This window comes from Cucumis melo, chromosome 4 (assembly GCF_025177605.1).
Source record: "Cucumis melo cultivar AY chromosome 4, USDA_Cmelo_AY_1.0, whole genome shotgun sequence".
Classification (NCBI taxonomy): domain Eukaryota; kingdom Viridiplantae; phylum Streptophyta; class Magnoliopsida; order Cucurbitales; family Cucurbitaceae; genus Cucumis; species Cucumis melo.
Window position 1 is genome coordinate 24,589,838 of NC_066860.1, and position 17,659 is coordinate 24,607,496.

Here is a 17,659-nt window from a genome sequence, read left to right on the forward strand (position 1 = left end):
CTGATTTCGTTCCAATTCATTTTTTGGACATTGCATGAGACTAAATTTATCTACCTTCTGAATTGGAACTACACTTGAAAAGCATGTCCATCTTAAATTTCTCTAAAACTTTATTAATATAGGCCTTTTGAGACAATCCTAACAATCCATGTGTTCAGTCACGGAATATTTCAATTCCAATCACATAGGATGCCTCACCCATATTTTTCATTTCAAAGTTTTTAGAAAGAAATTCTTTGGTTTGACATAATAAACCAAAGTCATTTGTAGCAAGCAAGATGTCATCAACATATAGAGCAAGAATTATAAACTTACTCCCACTAATCTTTAGATATATACATCGATCAACGATGTTTTCTTTAAAACCAAAAGATGTGATGGTATCATTAAACTTAAGATAACATTGTCCAAAAGCTTGTTTAAGTCCATATATTGACCTCTTTAATTTACACACCATATGTTCCTTTCCTTCAACCATAAAATCTTCTGGTTGATCCATGAACACTTCTTCATCTAAATTTCCATTTAGAAAGGTAGTTTTCACATCCATTTGATGAAGCTCTAAATCATAATGAGCTACCAAAGCCATAATAATTCTTAATGAGTCCTTTGTCGAGACAGAAGAAAATGTCTTTTTGTAGTCAATGCCATCTTTCTGAGTATAACCTTTGGCAACAAGTCTAGCCTTGTATCGTTCAATATTGCCATTTGAGTCACGTTTGGTCTTAAAGACCCATTTACACCCAACTCTTTTACTTTCTTTAGGCAATTCTACAAGATCTCATACTTCATTATCATTCATAGATTTTAACTCTTCTTTCATGGCATCTAACCATTTGGTAGAATTATCTTCTTTAATGGCTCGTGAAAACGAAATCGGATCATTATCAATGCTTAAGTCAAATTCTGATTCATGCAAATAAACCAAAAGTCATCAGAAATAGCTGATCTTCTTGATCTTACAGATCTTCTTAATTCTATTTCTTGTGGTCCCTCAGTTACAGGTTCATTTGTTACAATATCATTATGTGGTGTTTGACCATTAATTTGTTGTTCTTGTGGATTGTTAACAGAGTCAACAACTACATGAACAACAACTTGAGAAGAAGTTATAGATGAAGGAATTTCCACCCTAACTTCTTGAATTTCCACTTTTCGTGATTCCAAACTCCCACTAATTATGTCATTCTCAATGAACCTTACATTTCCAGTTTCAACTATTCTCGTACTGTGGTTAGGACAATAAAATCTATACCTTTTGATTTTTCTGGATAACCAATGAAGAAACCACTGGTTGTTCTTGAATCCAGTTTCTTTTCATGTGGATTATAAATTCTTACTTCCGCTTGACAACCCCAAACATGTAGGTGTCTTAAACTAGGTTTCCTTCCTGTCTACAGTTTAAAAGGTGTCTTTGGAACTGACTTACTAGGAACCCTGTTTAATAAATACTGAGCGGTTCTTAATGCATACATCCACAAGGACACACGTAAAGATGAATTAATTAATATGCTTCTAATCATATTCATTAATGTACGATTTCACCTTTCTGCAACACCATTTTGTTGTGGTGTTCCTGGCATTGTGTATTGAGCACATATGCCATGGCTTTCTAGGAATTTAGCGAATGGACCAGGGCATTGTCTATTCTCGTCATATTTTTCATAATACTCACCACCTCTATCAGATCTTAAGATTTTCATCTTTCTATCTAATTGCCTTTCAACTTCATTTATAAATACTTTTAAGGCATCTATTGCTTGAGATTTCTCATGCAACAAATAGATATAACCATAACGTGAGAAATCATCAATAAAGGTGATAAAATACTTTTCTCCACCAAAAGATGAAACATCAAAAGGCCCACAAATATCAATGTGTATAATTTCAAGAAGCTGTGAGCTTCTTGTGACTTCTTTATTAATTGTGTGTTTTGTTTGTTTTTCCTTTAATACAATCCACACAAATTCCAAGGTTAGTAAAATCTAAATCTGGAAAAATTTCATTCTTTAATCAATCTTTTAATTCTTTCTTTGGATATGTGACCTAAACATTTATGCCAAAAGTAAACTGACGATTCATTAGTTTGACCACGTTTAGTACCAACATTATGATGCAAGGTTAATAAACTCTCAACAAAAATATTATCAAGCTTTAATTTATATAAGTTATCACAAAGAATACCAGAACCAATAAAAATATTCTGTTTGAATAAACTAAAACACTCATTCCCAAATTTAAAGTAATAACCTGAAGTATCAAGTTTTGACAAGGAAATCAAATCATGAGAAATAAAAGGTATCAAAAAGGTCTAAATGATGTCAAGTATCTAAAGTTAAACGATAGGTTCCCACAGCTTCAACTGGAACTTTGACTCTGTTTCCCATAAAAATGAATCTCTCATTTGGGTTTGTGGTTCGGGTCGTAAGGAATCCCTGCATCGTATTGGAAACATGAATGGTACAACCAGAATCAATCCACCATATATTATAAGGAACTTTAGTTAAGTTTGATTCGAAACATACTAAAGCATTATGCTTACCTTTATTCTCGAACCATGCCTTACGTTTTAGACAATCTTTTTTATAGTGTCCTGGTTTGTTGCAAAAATGACACTTATCCTTAATTTGTCCCTTTTTGCGGATTGGGGCAGATGACTGTTTTACCTTTAATTGTCCATGATTGTCATTGCCATTCTTTTTTTCATGTTTCTTTCCAGCTCTTTTGTGACCCATGAGATTGACAGAGTGAATCATTGGTTTCTTAAGCCTCGCTTCCTCTTGAATGAGCATACTTTGTAATTCATGCACATTCCATTTATCTTTCAGAATGTTATAGTTCATGTGAAATGGACCATACTCTGAAGGTAAGAAATTGAGGATAAACGTTACCAAAAAATTCTCATTAACTTCCATTTTCATGGTCTTTAACCTTGCTGCCAAGTTCGTCATTTCAAGGATATGCTCATGTATAGTACGAGAACCATCAAACTTGATGTTGGTTAAAGTACTCATAGGTGTTCCAGCAAGTGACTTGTCAGCTAACTCTGACTTAGAACATTTTCCACAGATTTCATAAATTCCTTAGCATCTTCAGTGTTTTTAATTGTGGACTTAATATTGTTTGCTACAGTCATTCACATAAACATTAAGCTCAATCTATTTGATCTTTCCCAAGCTTTATAGAAAGATCTATCCTCATCACTGCTAGCAGAAGTAATTGCAGCAGGTTTCTCACTTAAAAGTGCTAAATCAAGATCCAAAACTCCAAGATGGAATCGGATTTGTTCGCACCAATCAGAGAAATTGAGTTCATTAAACTTTATTATAGATGTAGCATGTGAATAAAGAGAAACAGGAGCAGATGTTGCAATTACAAAATAAATATGCTTATACATCATTGCTTTGAGAAATAAACTTAAAGATATTGACATATGTTCAGATAATATTAAATAACCATTAATTTATACATTGAAGTTCTCTTTGGAAGGCACAACAATGTACAACATTTACACTTAACTGATGCTAGATTTAGTTTCATATAATTGGTAATTTAAATGCTCAAATTAGATACATTAGTTATCTTTAGATATACTAACAATATCTAACCAAACACTTCAATTAACCATAATAAGATTCAAAATTATAAAACTGCTAATTACCTTTGGGCAAATTAAATGTTCTATAATAATGAAAATCAATATACTCATGACAAATCATTAATGTTTCATAATATTATCTCATTCATTAGCATCACATGGACATGAGTAATTGAATCAATCTTAATTTGATGTCTAAAGATCTACCAATTTGGCCACTTTGATGACTAACAAATTGTTCATAACATAGGCATCATGATAAAACAATTCCAATTAACCATAATAAGATTCAAAATTATAAAACTACTAATTAGCTTTGGACAATTTAAAAGTTTTATAATAATAAAAATCAATATACTCATAATAACATATTTATTTTTCGTAATATAAAATAATTCATCATCATCACATAAATAGGAGTAATTGAGTTTAACCTTAATTTGATATCTATTGAACTTACTAATTTTGGCCACTTTGGTGACTGACAAATTATTCATAATATATAGATATCAAACAACATAATTTCAAGTGATTTACCTCATAATTTACAGTTAGATACAAGAATTTCATCAAAAAATTCATACATTCATACATTATCCTACAAAAATTTAATAGTATAATTTAAATTTTAGAGATAAATGGATACTTTAAACATAACACATAAAATATAATTAACACTTGATCATCAATTTCAACATAAACTAAATATACGTAATATTTCGAAAATCATTAAAATCTAAAATTTAATTAGATTTATAATGAATTAGATTTTCGACAATATCGTAATCTTTATTAGATTTTAATTCTTTTTATCAAGGATTAGAATATTTATTTAATTCGTGGCCTTTCAAATAGATAATTGAAATTTATATCAAAATCAATATCTTAATTCTTTTAAAAAAATATCAAAACTTCATAAAGATTGTCTACTGTGGCCTTTCAATATCTTAATTATTGAAATTATCAAATCTTCAAATCTTTAAAAATTAACTGAGAAACATCAATCATTAATAAAGTGGCTCAATGAATTTTATTAAGGTCGCCGGCGGTGGGTGAATTAACTCCTTGAAGAAAAACAGTGAATTTAAAACTTTTATAATTTTCTTTTCTTTTAGCTTTCCATCAAACAAATTTTCAAAGTCATAATCTTTAATCAAAGAATCTTTAATTTAAATTTAAAATTAAAGAAAAATCCATGCAGCGGAAACATTAAAACAAATTATTAATCATCCATGTAAAATTATAAGTCCTCAACTTGGCTCTGATACCACATGTAAACTTTAGTTTCATGAATATACAATAAACCCTAACATTGTATATAACGATAAATACCAAGATCTTTGAACTAGAAAGCTTTACAAATTTAAAATTAGTTAAAGAACAACATACCTTGATCCATGAATAATCTTTTTGAGGAATTGTATTTCTCTCACTTGCCTTCCTTTTAAACTTAATTTAAGTTTCTTGATGGGAGGAATAAACTAGTTAATGAGGCAGTGAGAGAACAAATTCCTAAGATTCTATTTATAGACACCAGATGTTAAATTAGAGCATTATCTTTTAATAGGGCCTAATAAAATAATAAACCTATAGATAAATAATAGATAATGCAATTGGACCATAATCTTATATTTAAGAATAAATCTAAGAGAATTGAATGGTTTCGCTAAATCAATTAGCATATTCAAGGGAGTGTTGATTTACTACATCTATTCAAATTGCTTAATTATGGTGTTTGGAGACCCGAGTTTTGATATTAATAATAAACACAAACTGCCAAATATGAATCATATGTATTTTGTCAAAGGAGTTTAAGGTCTTTTCCTCGTGCCTTTAAATGAAAACATAATTTTATCCTTCTTATTGAATCCAACGATAATGTTACTCAATTATTCCAACCCTTTTTATTATTATTATTATTATTATTATTATATAGTACATTCATACATCATTTCTCTTCATAGATGTTTGGTAAAATAAAGGGGAATGGGGAGCTAAATCAAATATTTAATTTGGAAGTAATAAAATATAAGATATTTAAATTATGTAGCTGGTAATTATATTAAAAATACTGCTATAAGGCATTAATTAGTAATTATGATGCTAAAGTTCCAACCTCATGTAAAGTTGTGGTATTGATGATATTATGATTTTTACATGAACTGGAACTACTACTACTGCAGCCGCATGATTGGACTATTAGGTTAATTGAAATGGGCCATTTCTTTAATATGGGCCTAACTCTTAACATTGTTATTCTCTAATAAGAAATTGAACCCTCTTTACTCCTTTCATCAAAAAACAAACAAAAACTTTGGCCATTTATGAAATATAATCTACATCTTTTCGCTATATGGATCTATAATCCAATCTCTTTTTCTAAAAAAAAAAAAAAAAAAATTTAGTAAATTTATATGTATTTCAAAAACATTTTTCTACTTTCCATTCCATCAAAAGTTCATTAACATTCTTGTTAATTGGACTAGAAATCGTTTAATCTAAAATAGAAGATGTGAAACTTTTTCAACGTGTCGTTCCACTTACCATACTATAGAGTATATGCGACTTGTACTCAAGAAGTGTTTCGAAGGCAAAATTTGTTTAAAAATCCAATGAAAATAGTGAGAGAAAATAAAATTGTCCAATCAATAATAATAATAATAATAATAATACTCTTTTGGTGTATGAAATGATGCGTAATGGGGATTGATTCCTTTATTTGATTTGTTTGTTTTAGAAGATAATATAAAATGGGACTTGACTTCACTTGACTTGACTACCCAATTTGTTGATATTAACATCCTAACTCTTAACCTAAGTTTGGGATTCTTAGGCTTTGCCTTTTCCACCAATCACTCCATCAATCCAATATTTTCACTTCTTTCCCTAAATCAACTTTATTTTTCCTTTTCTTAGTGGATTATTATTATTATTTTTTTAATGTGATTGGAGTTAGTGAGATTTGAATCATAAACCTTATGTTACGAACATATATAGATATATCAATTGAGTTATGCTTGTTTTGATTGTAACAATAAGACTCGATAATATTTACGAGTGGAGATTTCAAATTCTAATTCTTTTATTTGGGATTGACTCACTTTTACCTTCATTATATTTGTTTATGAAGTTTATTAAAAGCTAAACAACTCAATTTAAATTTAAGAAAAGTTTAAAGACTTGAAAAAGAGTTTAGATCGAGAATCATAATTAAAGTTTAGGAAATTGAAAAATCAAAATAAAATTAAGAGTTTATTTTTAATATAACAAAATAAATCAAAATATTTACAAAATAACTACGATACACCAAAATGTTTACTATGTGAGTTTATATGTATCATGATAAATCTAGATAGCAGTCTATCATAGTCTATCATAGATTGATTGCGATATTTTATTATATTTATAAATATTTTCATAGATGTTATTATTTAAAATAATTTCTTAAAATTAGTTAATAGGCTATAAATGAAAAAGAAAAAAGTGGAGTGTAAGAAAGTATGTTTGAAACAAAAAAAAAAATTGATTTGATCTTTTACTTTCTTTACTTCTGTATGAAGAAATTAGACCAAAATTAATATTATTCTAAAGTAAAAAGAACTAGATTTAAAAGGAAAAAAAAGAGAGAAAGAGAGAGAGAGATTGAAGTTTTAAATTAAAGTAATCTCTATTCCTTTATTTTAAAACAAAATGGGTCATAATCCTATTGGTATTAGGGTTGAGCACGATAGACCGAAAAATCGAAACGAACGATCGAAATCGAACGAATCGATGTCGGACAGGCATAAAATTAATATGGGCGGTCGGGTTTAGGTATTAGAAATAAAAAAACTGAATCCCCGCGGTCGGGTTTATTTAAGCTGTCGATCGGTCTGGTAAACCGACCGAACCGACTCTTTTTTCTTTTTAAAAAAAACATATAATATTTATAAAATTAGGTTATTTTTTCGACTCCCCCTTACGTCGTGTTTGCCCTTCGACAGTTCGACTCCATGGGCCGTCGCAAATCTCTCGTTTTCCCTCAGTTGGTCGTCGACTCCGTTGGCCGTCCGTCGTTCATCCCGTTCGCTGGTGACTCGCACTCCATTCGTCCCGTTCGTTTTGGCTGTCGCACTCTGTTCATCCCAGCTCGTCTATTCATCAGCCATCGTACGCAGACTCACAAGTTTGCCGCCGTTGGCCGTCACAAGTTCATCGGCCATCGCACTGCACTCTGTTGTCTGTTCATCGGCCGTGCAAAGTCGTTAGGTATTTTTTTCTTTTTTTTTTTGTGCAAAATCTTACTTGCCCCTTTCAATTTCCTTACTGTATACTTGTATATTGTATAGTGTATCCCTTTTTTTTTTTTCCCTTTAATTTTAAATTCCATTTCAATTTTCTTTCTTAAACTCAATATTTATTCTCCTCCAATTCAATTCAACATTAATGAAATCAAATATTTTAGATATATAGTTTTGTAAGCAAAGTCAGGAAATACTGTATAGGCATTGGATTCATGATTGAAACTTAGTTGTTTGGATGTAATAAGTTACACTTTTAATTAACAAAGTTAGCCTTGAAAAGATATTAATTAACAAAATTAGCCTTCAAAGATATACTTTCTATTTTAATTTTAGAGACAATTACGAATATAACAACTATGTCCAATGAATTAGTAGATACATCATACTTCATAGTTCATAGGGTAAAACAATTTGCACATCAAAATACATAACTATGGAGTTGAACAAAATCTTAATTTTAATTTTAGTTAATTATGGAGTTGAACAAAAAATTGTGAAATGGTCCCATCATTTAGTTCTTATAGATTTTATTCTTTTTTTTTTTTTTTTAATGTAACATTTCCTTTGGCTTTCTTTTATTCTTCCCACACAAACTAAAATAGAATATATTTTTTTACCCTCGTTATAGTTAGATCAAATGGATTCAACGGATATGGAGTTAGAGTGTGATGGGAGCTATGAAACTTCAAAAATCGTAAGGGACGAAGATACGGATGCCAAGCAGAAAACCATTGATGTTAATTCATATGAGAGAGAAGATGTTCCAAATCCATCGAAAATAAGGAAGAATGTCAAACAATCAATGGTTTGGGACCACTTTGAGAGGCTTAAAGGTGATCCTAATAACCCTCGTGCTAAATGTAAATATTGTGGAGTTGTTTATGCATGTCATTCTAAACGTAATGGTATTGGAACTATGAAGCATCATTTAGAAAATTGCAAAAAGTACCCTTATAAAAAAAAGAGAGACCAAACCCAAATGACATTAGCTTTTAAACCTAAAGACAAAGTTAAGGATAATTCTTCACAACTTGTATGTGAGTCATTTAGTTTAGAGGGTTGTCGAGAAGCTTTGGTTGAGATGATAATAGCTAATGAATTGCCCATTAAGTTTGTGGACGGAAGGGGTTTAAGAAGTTTGTGGATAAATTAACATGTGAAAATCATACTAGATTTGTTGTTCCATCTCGATTTACTGTGGATAGAGATGTGCTTAAGTTGTATGTTAATGAGAAGAATCGTTTGAGGGACATGTTTGTAAAAAATAAGTATAGGATTTCTCTCACCACTGATTGTTGGACATCATGATAAAATATTAATTATATGGTCCTAACTGCCCATTTCATTGATTCTGATTGAAAATTACATAAGAGAATACTTAGTTTTTGTCCAATTGAGAATCATAAAGGTGATACTATCGGTAAAACCATTGAAAAGAATTTGAAGGATTGGGGCATTGAGAGGGTAATGACTTTGACGGTTGATAATGCAAGTTCGAATGACACTGTTGTTGCTTATCTTTTAAAGAGATTCAATAAAGGATTATTGTTTGGTGGGGAATTTCTGCATGTTCGTTGTTGTGCCCATATATTGAATCTTATAGTAACTGATGCTTTTAAAGAACATAATGATTGTATTAATAGGATTCAATATGTTGTGCGATTTATAAGGTCTTCTCATGCTCGTTTTTTGAAATTTAAAAAGTGCATTGAACTTGAAAAAAATAGCTTGTAAGAGTTATGTGTGTCTTGATGTTCCTACAAGATGGAACTCTACATATATGATGGTTGAAGTTGTCGTTAAGTTTGAAAAAGCTTTTGATAGATTTGAAGATGAAGATGCCTCTTATAGACATGATTTGTCACCAAATAAGGAAGATTGGACAAATGCTAGGATGTTAATATGGTTTTTAAAAGTATTTTATGATGTGACATCGAAGATTTCGGGCTCTTTGTTTACTACTTCAAACTTGGTTTTTCATTAGATTACAGTGATTCAGAATTGTATACGTTTGAATGCGGGTAGTTCAAATGCATTGTTAGTTGGAATGGCTAATAACATGAAGGCAAAATTTGAGAAATATTGGGGGAACAATGAAAAGAATAATTTGTTGTTGTATGTTGCTATTGTGTTTGATCCTCGAAAGAAATTAAGATTTGTATCTTTTTGTTTGAAATTTTTTTTTTGGTGCCAAGGTTGCTGAATCCATGGGAAATGTAGTGGAACAATGTTGTAGATGTCTTTTTCATGAGTATAGTATTACTTAAAGTGGGACTAGATAAGGATGTAGTAGTACTAGTACAACTAGTACACAAACTGTTTCAAGCTTGGATGCTAATATTGATTTTGATTCAAATGAAAATGTGGGTGAAGATTTTATCTACGACACGATTGTTGAGGAATTTAAAGATGATGCTACTACACCTTTCAAACAAGGGTCTTCGGAGATTGATATCTATTTCTTGGAAGCCAATGTTATGACCGAAGGTGATGTTGACATACTACAGTGGTGGAAGATGAACAGTGATCAATTTGAGGTTCTTGGTCGTATGGCTAGAGATATTTTGGCTATTTCAGTTTCTACTGTAGCGTCTAAGTTAGCTTTTAGTATTGGAGGGCGTGTTGTTGATTCATCACGCTGCTCATTGGCTCCTAAAACAGTGGATGCTCTCATATGTACTCAAAATTGGCTAAATTCTGATACAATAGATCTTCAAATTCAACATGAATTGGAAGAGACTTCAAAATTTGAAGAAGATATTATTCAAATTTTTATGTGATATCTTTTGTAGTTGAAAAGTGTAACTTTAGTGAAATCTTAAATTATTTAATAAATTCTTGATCTTGATTATGTAGGATTCTAGGTGGTTATGGAGAATGAAAAGGAACTTGAAGACCTTCCAAATTTTGATAAATTGTCAATTACTGGGTAGGCGATTACTAACTAATTCTTATTCAAGACTTGTTATATTTCTATCGACCAGACTATTATAGTATTTGTTTATGTTTGACTATTTGTGAGTCTTGATAGTAATGTGGTGAAGTGAATTGAACTTGGATGTATTTGTAACTCTTAATTGTATTTTTTTTTAATTTCATTTTGGTAGTATGTTAGTTTACATTCTTATTTTTATATTGTTTATTTTATTGATTTGCGTAAGAATTATGAAGTAAGAATTGAAATAAATAGAACTAGATTTTATCATTCTATCATGATAATAAAATACAAAAACAAATTTTAAAAACAACTAATGAATCTAGTTAAATATCATTACTCAAATTATAGGATATTAAAATTGATTGAGAATAAAATTAAAATGAACATAAGGTAAGTAAGATATAATACGTACTAGTAATCAATAAATTTGAAGTCCGAATCCTCTTCGTTACTTTTCATTTAACAAAGGTCCAAATTAAGGTGGAAAAGATAGAGTATAATCTTTGATTTGTGATGTTTAATTAGTTTGTTAAATGGGTCCTTATTTGAAAAGGATAATGTGGAAATAGGAAAACCATTTGGTAGATAGATACCTACTTCTTTTTTTCTTTTTTTCTTTTTTCTTTTTGTATTATTATAACCCTAATTAAATAATATATACAATTCTCTTTTTCTAATAAAATAAAAAGTAGTAATATTAAAAGCACATATGGAAATGGTTAGGATTTCTAACTTTTTGGAGCTTACTTGTAAAGGGAGATGTTCTTCCACATTACATTTTTGTCCAAATATGGAAAATGCAAAATTATTCTCCTAACAACATCATATGTTTTCTTTATTATATTTCACACAAAAATATCTAATTTGATAAGATTTTGATTTTGAAACTTAATAATAGGATAAGGATGAAAATATTCACCGACATGATTGATATATCAATGACTTAAAAGATTCAAATATATTTCTCGAGTAAAAGTGATATCTTTTCTAAATGCTTCTCGAACATGTAATTTCAACATCGAAATAAGAGATTAACTCCTCCATTCCATATAACGTTAAAAAAACGATGAATAAAATCATTAATTAACAAATAAAATGTTGTTGAAGAATATACCACACAATTTGATGATTCATTAGATTCTTTGAAAATAATTGATAAGGTATAACTACCTAAATAGATAGAAGCTCAATGCGGTTACTTAAGTAGACAAGATAGAGAAATTTGAACATAAAAAGTGACTGCACTATCTTTCTATCAATCCAACTATCATTTTCCCAATAAATACCCATTTACATTTAGTGTATATATTATATTACCAACGTTGATTCATATACAATTTAGCGATTTATGGTGAAAATTATTGTTTTAAAACTCAATAAACTTTGAAATTTGATTCAATTTCTGTGTATATAATTGTTTAAATTTTTTAGTAAAATAAAATCAAACCAACCTCTAATATATATTAGAAGCAAAAGTTGTATTTAAAAAAGAAAAATTAGGGGCATAATTTTTTTAGTAAATAAAGAATGAAACTATTAGATCAAACCATAATTTTTTATTAACTTGGAAATGTTCTATTCTAATATCTGAAACTTTGGATGATTCTCTTTTGTTCATTTTCTTTAGTGGGATCATGGAAGTTGGAGCGAAGATTATGAGGATAATGGATTGAGAATACCGTATATACGCAAATTTCTTGGATTTGATGGCTTTTGTTTTCTTCTTCGTTACATTACAATTTTCTCATTCAGCATCGGGATTCCAATCTCTTTCTTCTCTCTCCTTTTCTCTTAAATAACCATTTCATTTCCAATCTTCAGAAGGGTAGCAGAATTTGCAGTTCCGGACCTCAAACTTTCGAAAAAACCCATCTCTTAAATGCCAAGCAGAATCGGTTTTTCCATCTTCAAAGCTCTGTGATTCCAGAATTCGATTTGATGGGTTACCTTTCTTGCCGAGCGGAATCTGCAATTTCGACTTTGAATTCGTTAACCCCATCGTCTTCTACCAATTCCTCGCATAAATTAGAGAAACCCATTAAGATCCAACAGTTTGATTACAGTGATCTTGAGGCCGCCACTAATGGGTTCTCTGATCAGAAGCTTTTAGGCAAAGGTAGCCATGGATATGTGTATAAAGCTGTTCTTGGTGGTCGTCTTGTGGCGGTGAAAAAATCCTCTCGAGCTCAGGTTGTTGCTCCTCCTCCTGCTCGTCCTGCTTCGTTGTCGTCTTCAATGGCTTCTTGTGAAATTACCAATGAAGTGGACAATGAGATCGAGATTTTGTCCAAAATCCAGAGCCCCAGATTGGTTAATTTGGTGGGTTTTACAAATGATTCCAAGGATAGGCTTCTGGTGGTTGAATTTATGAGCAATGGTACGCTTTATGATGTGATTCATTCGGGTTCGAGACCTCTTTATTGGGGTCGAAGGATTCGATTAGCTTTACAAACTGCTAAGGCTATTGAAACTCTCCATGCTTCAAATCCCCCTGTAATTCATAGAGATATCAAGTCTGCTAATGTGTTAATTGACAGGAATTACAATGCTAGATTGGGGGATTTCGGGCTGGCAATTCAGGGGTACGCTGATGATTATCGACTCCGGTCGACGCCCCCGGCAGGAACCATGGGGTACCTTGATCCTTGCTATGTGACCCCTGATAATTTAAGTACTAAAACTGATGTGTTTAGCTTTGGAATTTTGTTATTGGAGATTATCAGTGGAAGGAAAGCTATAGATGTTGGATATTCCCCTCCTTCCATTGTTGATTGGGCTGTTCCTCTCATTAAGAAAGGGAAATTAATGGCCATTTATGATCCTAGAATTGCTCCTCCTAAAGACCCTATTGTTAGAAAACAATTGGCTGTGATTGCTGCTAAATGCGTGAGGTCTTGTAGAGAGAGGAGACCTTCTATGAAAGATGTGGTTGTTTGGCTTACTGGGTTGAGCAAACTGGTTCCTCTGCATTCATGGAATGGCTTTAACAATCCATGTTTGATGGTGGAGACTGTAGGAAGACCAGTCGAAACGAGGAATTTGCAATCAAATTTGAGATGTCGTAGTGTAGAGGATGGGGATTTGGATGTGGGTGATGCAAAAATGTCACGGCGAGACATTAAGAACTCAAGGAGAGTTTACTCTGATTTGGGGATCAGTAACAACTTGATGGATCTCATGGCTTGTATTGAGGAGGAATCTGGGTTTCGAGACGAGTCTAACCGTGTCGGGTCTCATTCGAGATTCTCGAACCGTTTCTTTAGTTCTAGATTTGTTAGTGGAAAGAATCATGAATTGGAGGCCAAATGAAAACTTATATGTTGTGGAAGAGTTGGCATGCTTGCTCACTTGAAGCTTCAGAGATCATTCTGTTGATGATACACACACAATTCAATTCAAGACTTTAATGCAATAATCCGAGATTGCATCAGATCTTGGCTGGGTTTTGACTTGTGAGCTTCTCTTTCTTGCAAATTTCAAATTGTAGGTAAATTTTTTGGCAGCTTGATTTTTTTCTGAGTTCAATCAATCTAATGATCTCAAGCAGGGTTAATTATAGATCATGGGCACATTGCTGATGTACCTCTTATTTGTTGATTATGTTATTGACTGATTGCTGATTGTTCATATGTTATGGTAAATTGAGTCTTTTGTGTATGATAAAGATAAAGATTCTTTTCAATGGCATTCAAGCTGTTTCACACTTCAAAAGCTTTTGATTGAGAAGTATAAGTTCAAAAATTGGTTGATTTTGGTTTTATATTTCAAACGTGATGTTCTCTTATGTTTTGTGATATATTTCTTGTTTTATCTTTATGTCCCTGCCTTTTTAATCAAATACAAGTATGTCCCGTTAGATGCCAAATAGATTTAACATGTATGAACCAGAAGGTCAAATGTCTCTTTTTCTTATGTTGAAATATCTTCAAAACCACCATTTGTTGCCTCAATGGTCCATGGATAGGCTGTAAACCAAAATTTTTGAAACCGTGAGTTTAGACTACAGTACACGGGTTTTCCGTGATCAGTCGAGATGTGTTAAAAGGTTATTACTTGTTAGGTTCTCTTCATCAGGAACAGGACCGAGAACTTATCATCGATAATTGAAAAGTTATAGGAGTCGAAACCACCATTTGTTGACTCGATGGTCCATTGATAAGGTGTAAACCGAAACTTTTGAAATCATGAGTTTAAACTACAGTACACAGAATCGAGATGTGTCAAAAGTTGTTAACCTCTCTTTGTTAGGAAGAAGAAACTTATCAGAGATAATTGAGAAGTCTCAAAGCTTAACGTCTCATCAAGAACAGAAACTTCTAAACCCATAAACCGAAAACCGAAACGTAAAACTATACGAATAATTGCGAAAACCTTAAGAGAGAGCCACTACAAAAAGCTGCACAGGTCTTTACTTGCAAGCAAGTGAGATAGCTTTCTTTGCCCTTTGTTTTGCTTGAATCAAATTGCTTCTTTGTGGTCCTGAAAGGCAAATTCAAACCTTCACCATTATTTTCCATATGGAAAGTTTTTGTTTTAGGCACTGCTATAGGGTGAATATGAAGCTAAAGGAGGTCATTGCATGGCCCAAAAGATACACTTCTTAGAGGAGAATAAGGATCATGTTTTGTCCAAACACAAGAAAACACATAGAAACTGACAACCAGCTTCACCCAACAGGTGATTTTTTAATGTCTTCTCTGTCTCTGCGCTTTGTTTCTTCCTTCTGAATACACTATTAACTTACTGACCAACACTAGTAACTACTCACATGTATCTCCAATCAGTTTGTTTTTAGCTTTCTGACTATTAGAGCTAAAGTTCATTTCATTGTTTTGATTTTACGCCTTTTATGAACTCTTTCAAAATCATAGCTTTTCTCCCTCACCTTTCTCGCAGGGTTGTGCTTACTTGATTTGTTCGAATGGTTGGTTTGTTGTTTATTAATTTGAATGGAATGTTCCGTTTCAACCAGGTTACTCGTATTTTTTTTGTTTTTGACAATTTCTTTAAAAGTGGTGACATTTATATTCATATTTTCACGCTTGAATAAAAAGGATAAAGTATGTAACAAAATATAAAAAATTAAATTTTTCTAAAAGATGAAAATTGTTTATTTCCTTATTTAATTTCTTGTGGTTACATTTTGTCTTGTAAATATTTATTAATGACATTTTAAAATTGAGGTTTTGACATTTTCATTAAAAACTTGTATTGAATATAGTACAATGTAAAACCACTGTATAATATATATATATAATTATATAATAATAATAATAATAATAATAAAATGACAATCATGTTCTAATACTATAATAATTCTTCCTATATCACAAGCTTCTCTGTAATTTAAATCACTCAGATATTATAGCTCTTTATATATATAATTATCTTTTATTAGTGTCAATTAAAGGACAAAATTGCTTACTACTTCCTATTACTCAATTTAACCTATTAAATAATGACTTATCATACCTTTATAATCTATATGCTTAATTTTAATGTAATTTTTAAGCTTTTAAAAGTTTGATTGAGTAAACGATAAATTATGATAATGAACTTTTAACTCTTAAGATGGGAGAATTGTTTATGATCGACTAAATTATGCTCATGCTAATGTTCTATATCATTTCGTCATAGTTTGGGAAATATTTTACTTAATTTTTCAATCTTAACGGTTGAAGATCGATTTTAGTAACTTTATAAACTGACTTTCCTAATGTTTTTTTTAAGAACATTTGTGGGGATTAAAAACATCATAGTGAACTTCTAATCTCTAAGGATGAAAGTATTTCTCTTTTGTTTTTACCAAGTTTAGATATGAAAATTGTGTCAATTACTATCGAGTTAAGCTCATTTTAATTTTAATTTTTTTTTTTTTGCGATGGTAACATTGAAATCAACCTACATAATAATTAACTCGGTGAAATAATTACTTCAAAAATAATATTGTAAAGTTATCTTAGAAAAAGAACCTATTCTAAAAAGTTGTTTAATATTAGACAAGAGTGTGTGAACAATATGAAGCTTTTTTTCTTCTTTACTTTAAACTTTCCCTCTTGAAACTTACCCCATTCCCATCATTAATTAAGAGGTTGGTTGCTTTTGACTTTGTGAACAACAAAAAAGCACCAAAATTTAAGGGATTTATTTCCTAACATTTTCATATGCAAATACTTGAGAAAATATCCGTTTTCTTTTTCATTACGATCTAAGTGAGAAATCAATACGTTGAAAGTATACTTTTTCTTTTAAACAATAGACGTTATACCGCGTTTTTCTATTCAAATTTCGACTTTCTGTCCTCTTCTAATTGTCCTATATATATTCATCATTATATTCTTTGATTTGAACTTTCATGATCTAAGTTGAATTGAAGGAAAAGAAAAAATATCATAACCCATTTGCCAAAATTATCAAATTGAACCATTAAGTCAAAAGTTGGGTTGATGTGTCAATTTCATATTCTAATAATCCTAAAGCATTATTTAAGTTTCTTTCTCCTAAGAACTATCATTTCTAGAAAATGTTCTTTTTATAAAGATAATTAAGGAGGAATTTGAACCTTTGATTGTCCCTTTAATCGATTATATTGTGAGTTAAACTCCATAAGAATAGAAAAGATATAATAATTTGTTTTTAGAACTGCTATATTACAAATAACTAATAATGTCCTAGAGTGGTTAATGACCTTTTTTTTTCCTTTTAAAAATTAAAAAATTTGGATTTTTGAAATCTTTAATCTATGTTACATGTGTTTTAACCAATTGAGATATGTTCATAAAAAAATATAAGGTATGATATAGTTTACTTGTTAAAGTAAAAGTTCCTTTCATTTATTTT

General features: G+C 30.7%; 1 protein-coding gene across 4 annotated transcripts; it reads left to right on the forward strand.

The window, feature by feature from the left end:
* Positions 1–12,356: 12,356 nt before the first annotated feature.
* Positions 12,357–15,790, forward strand: LOC103500340 (serine/threonine-protein kinase-like protein At3g51990). Of its 4 annotated transcripts, none has more exons than XM_051083144.1 (3): positions 12,357–14,302; positions 15,357–15,496; positions 15,716–15,790. In XM_051083144.1, the coding sequence occupies exon 1, from the start codon at positions 12,758–12,760 to the stop codon at positions 14,126–14,128; it is 1,371 nt and encodes a 456-aa protein (XP_050939101.1). In that variant the 5' UTR covers positions 12,357–12,757; the 3' UTR covers positions 14,129–14,302; positions 15,357–15,496; positions 15,716–15,790. The 4 variants fall into 4 exon arrangements, with proteins under 4 accessions (XP_050939101.1, XP_050939102.1, XP_008461833.2 ...); XM_051083145.1 differs by having other exon boundaries at positions 12,357–14,271; XM_008463611.3 differs by lacking the exon at positions 15,716–15,790 and having other exon boundaries at positions 12,357–14,306; positions 15,357–15,703.
* Positions 15,791–17,659: the final 1,869 nt, after the last annotated feature.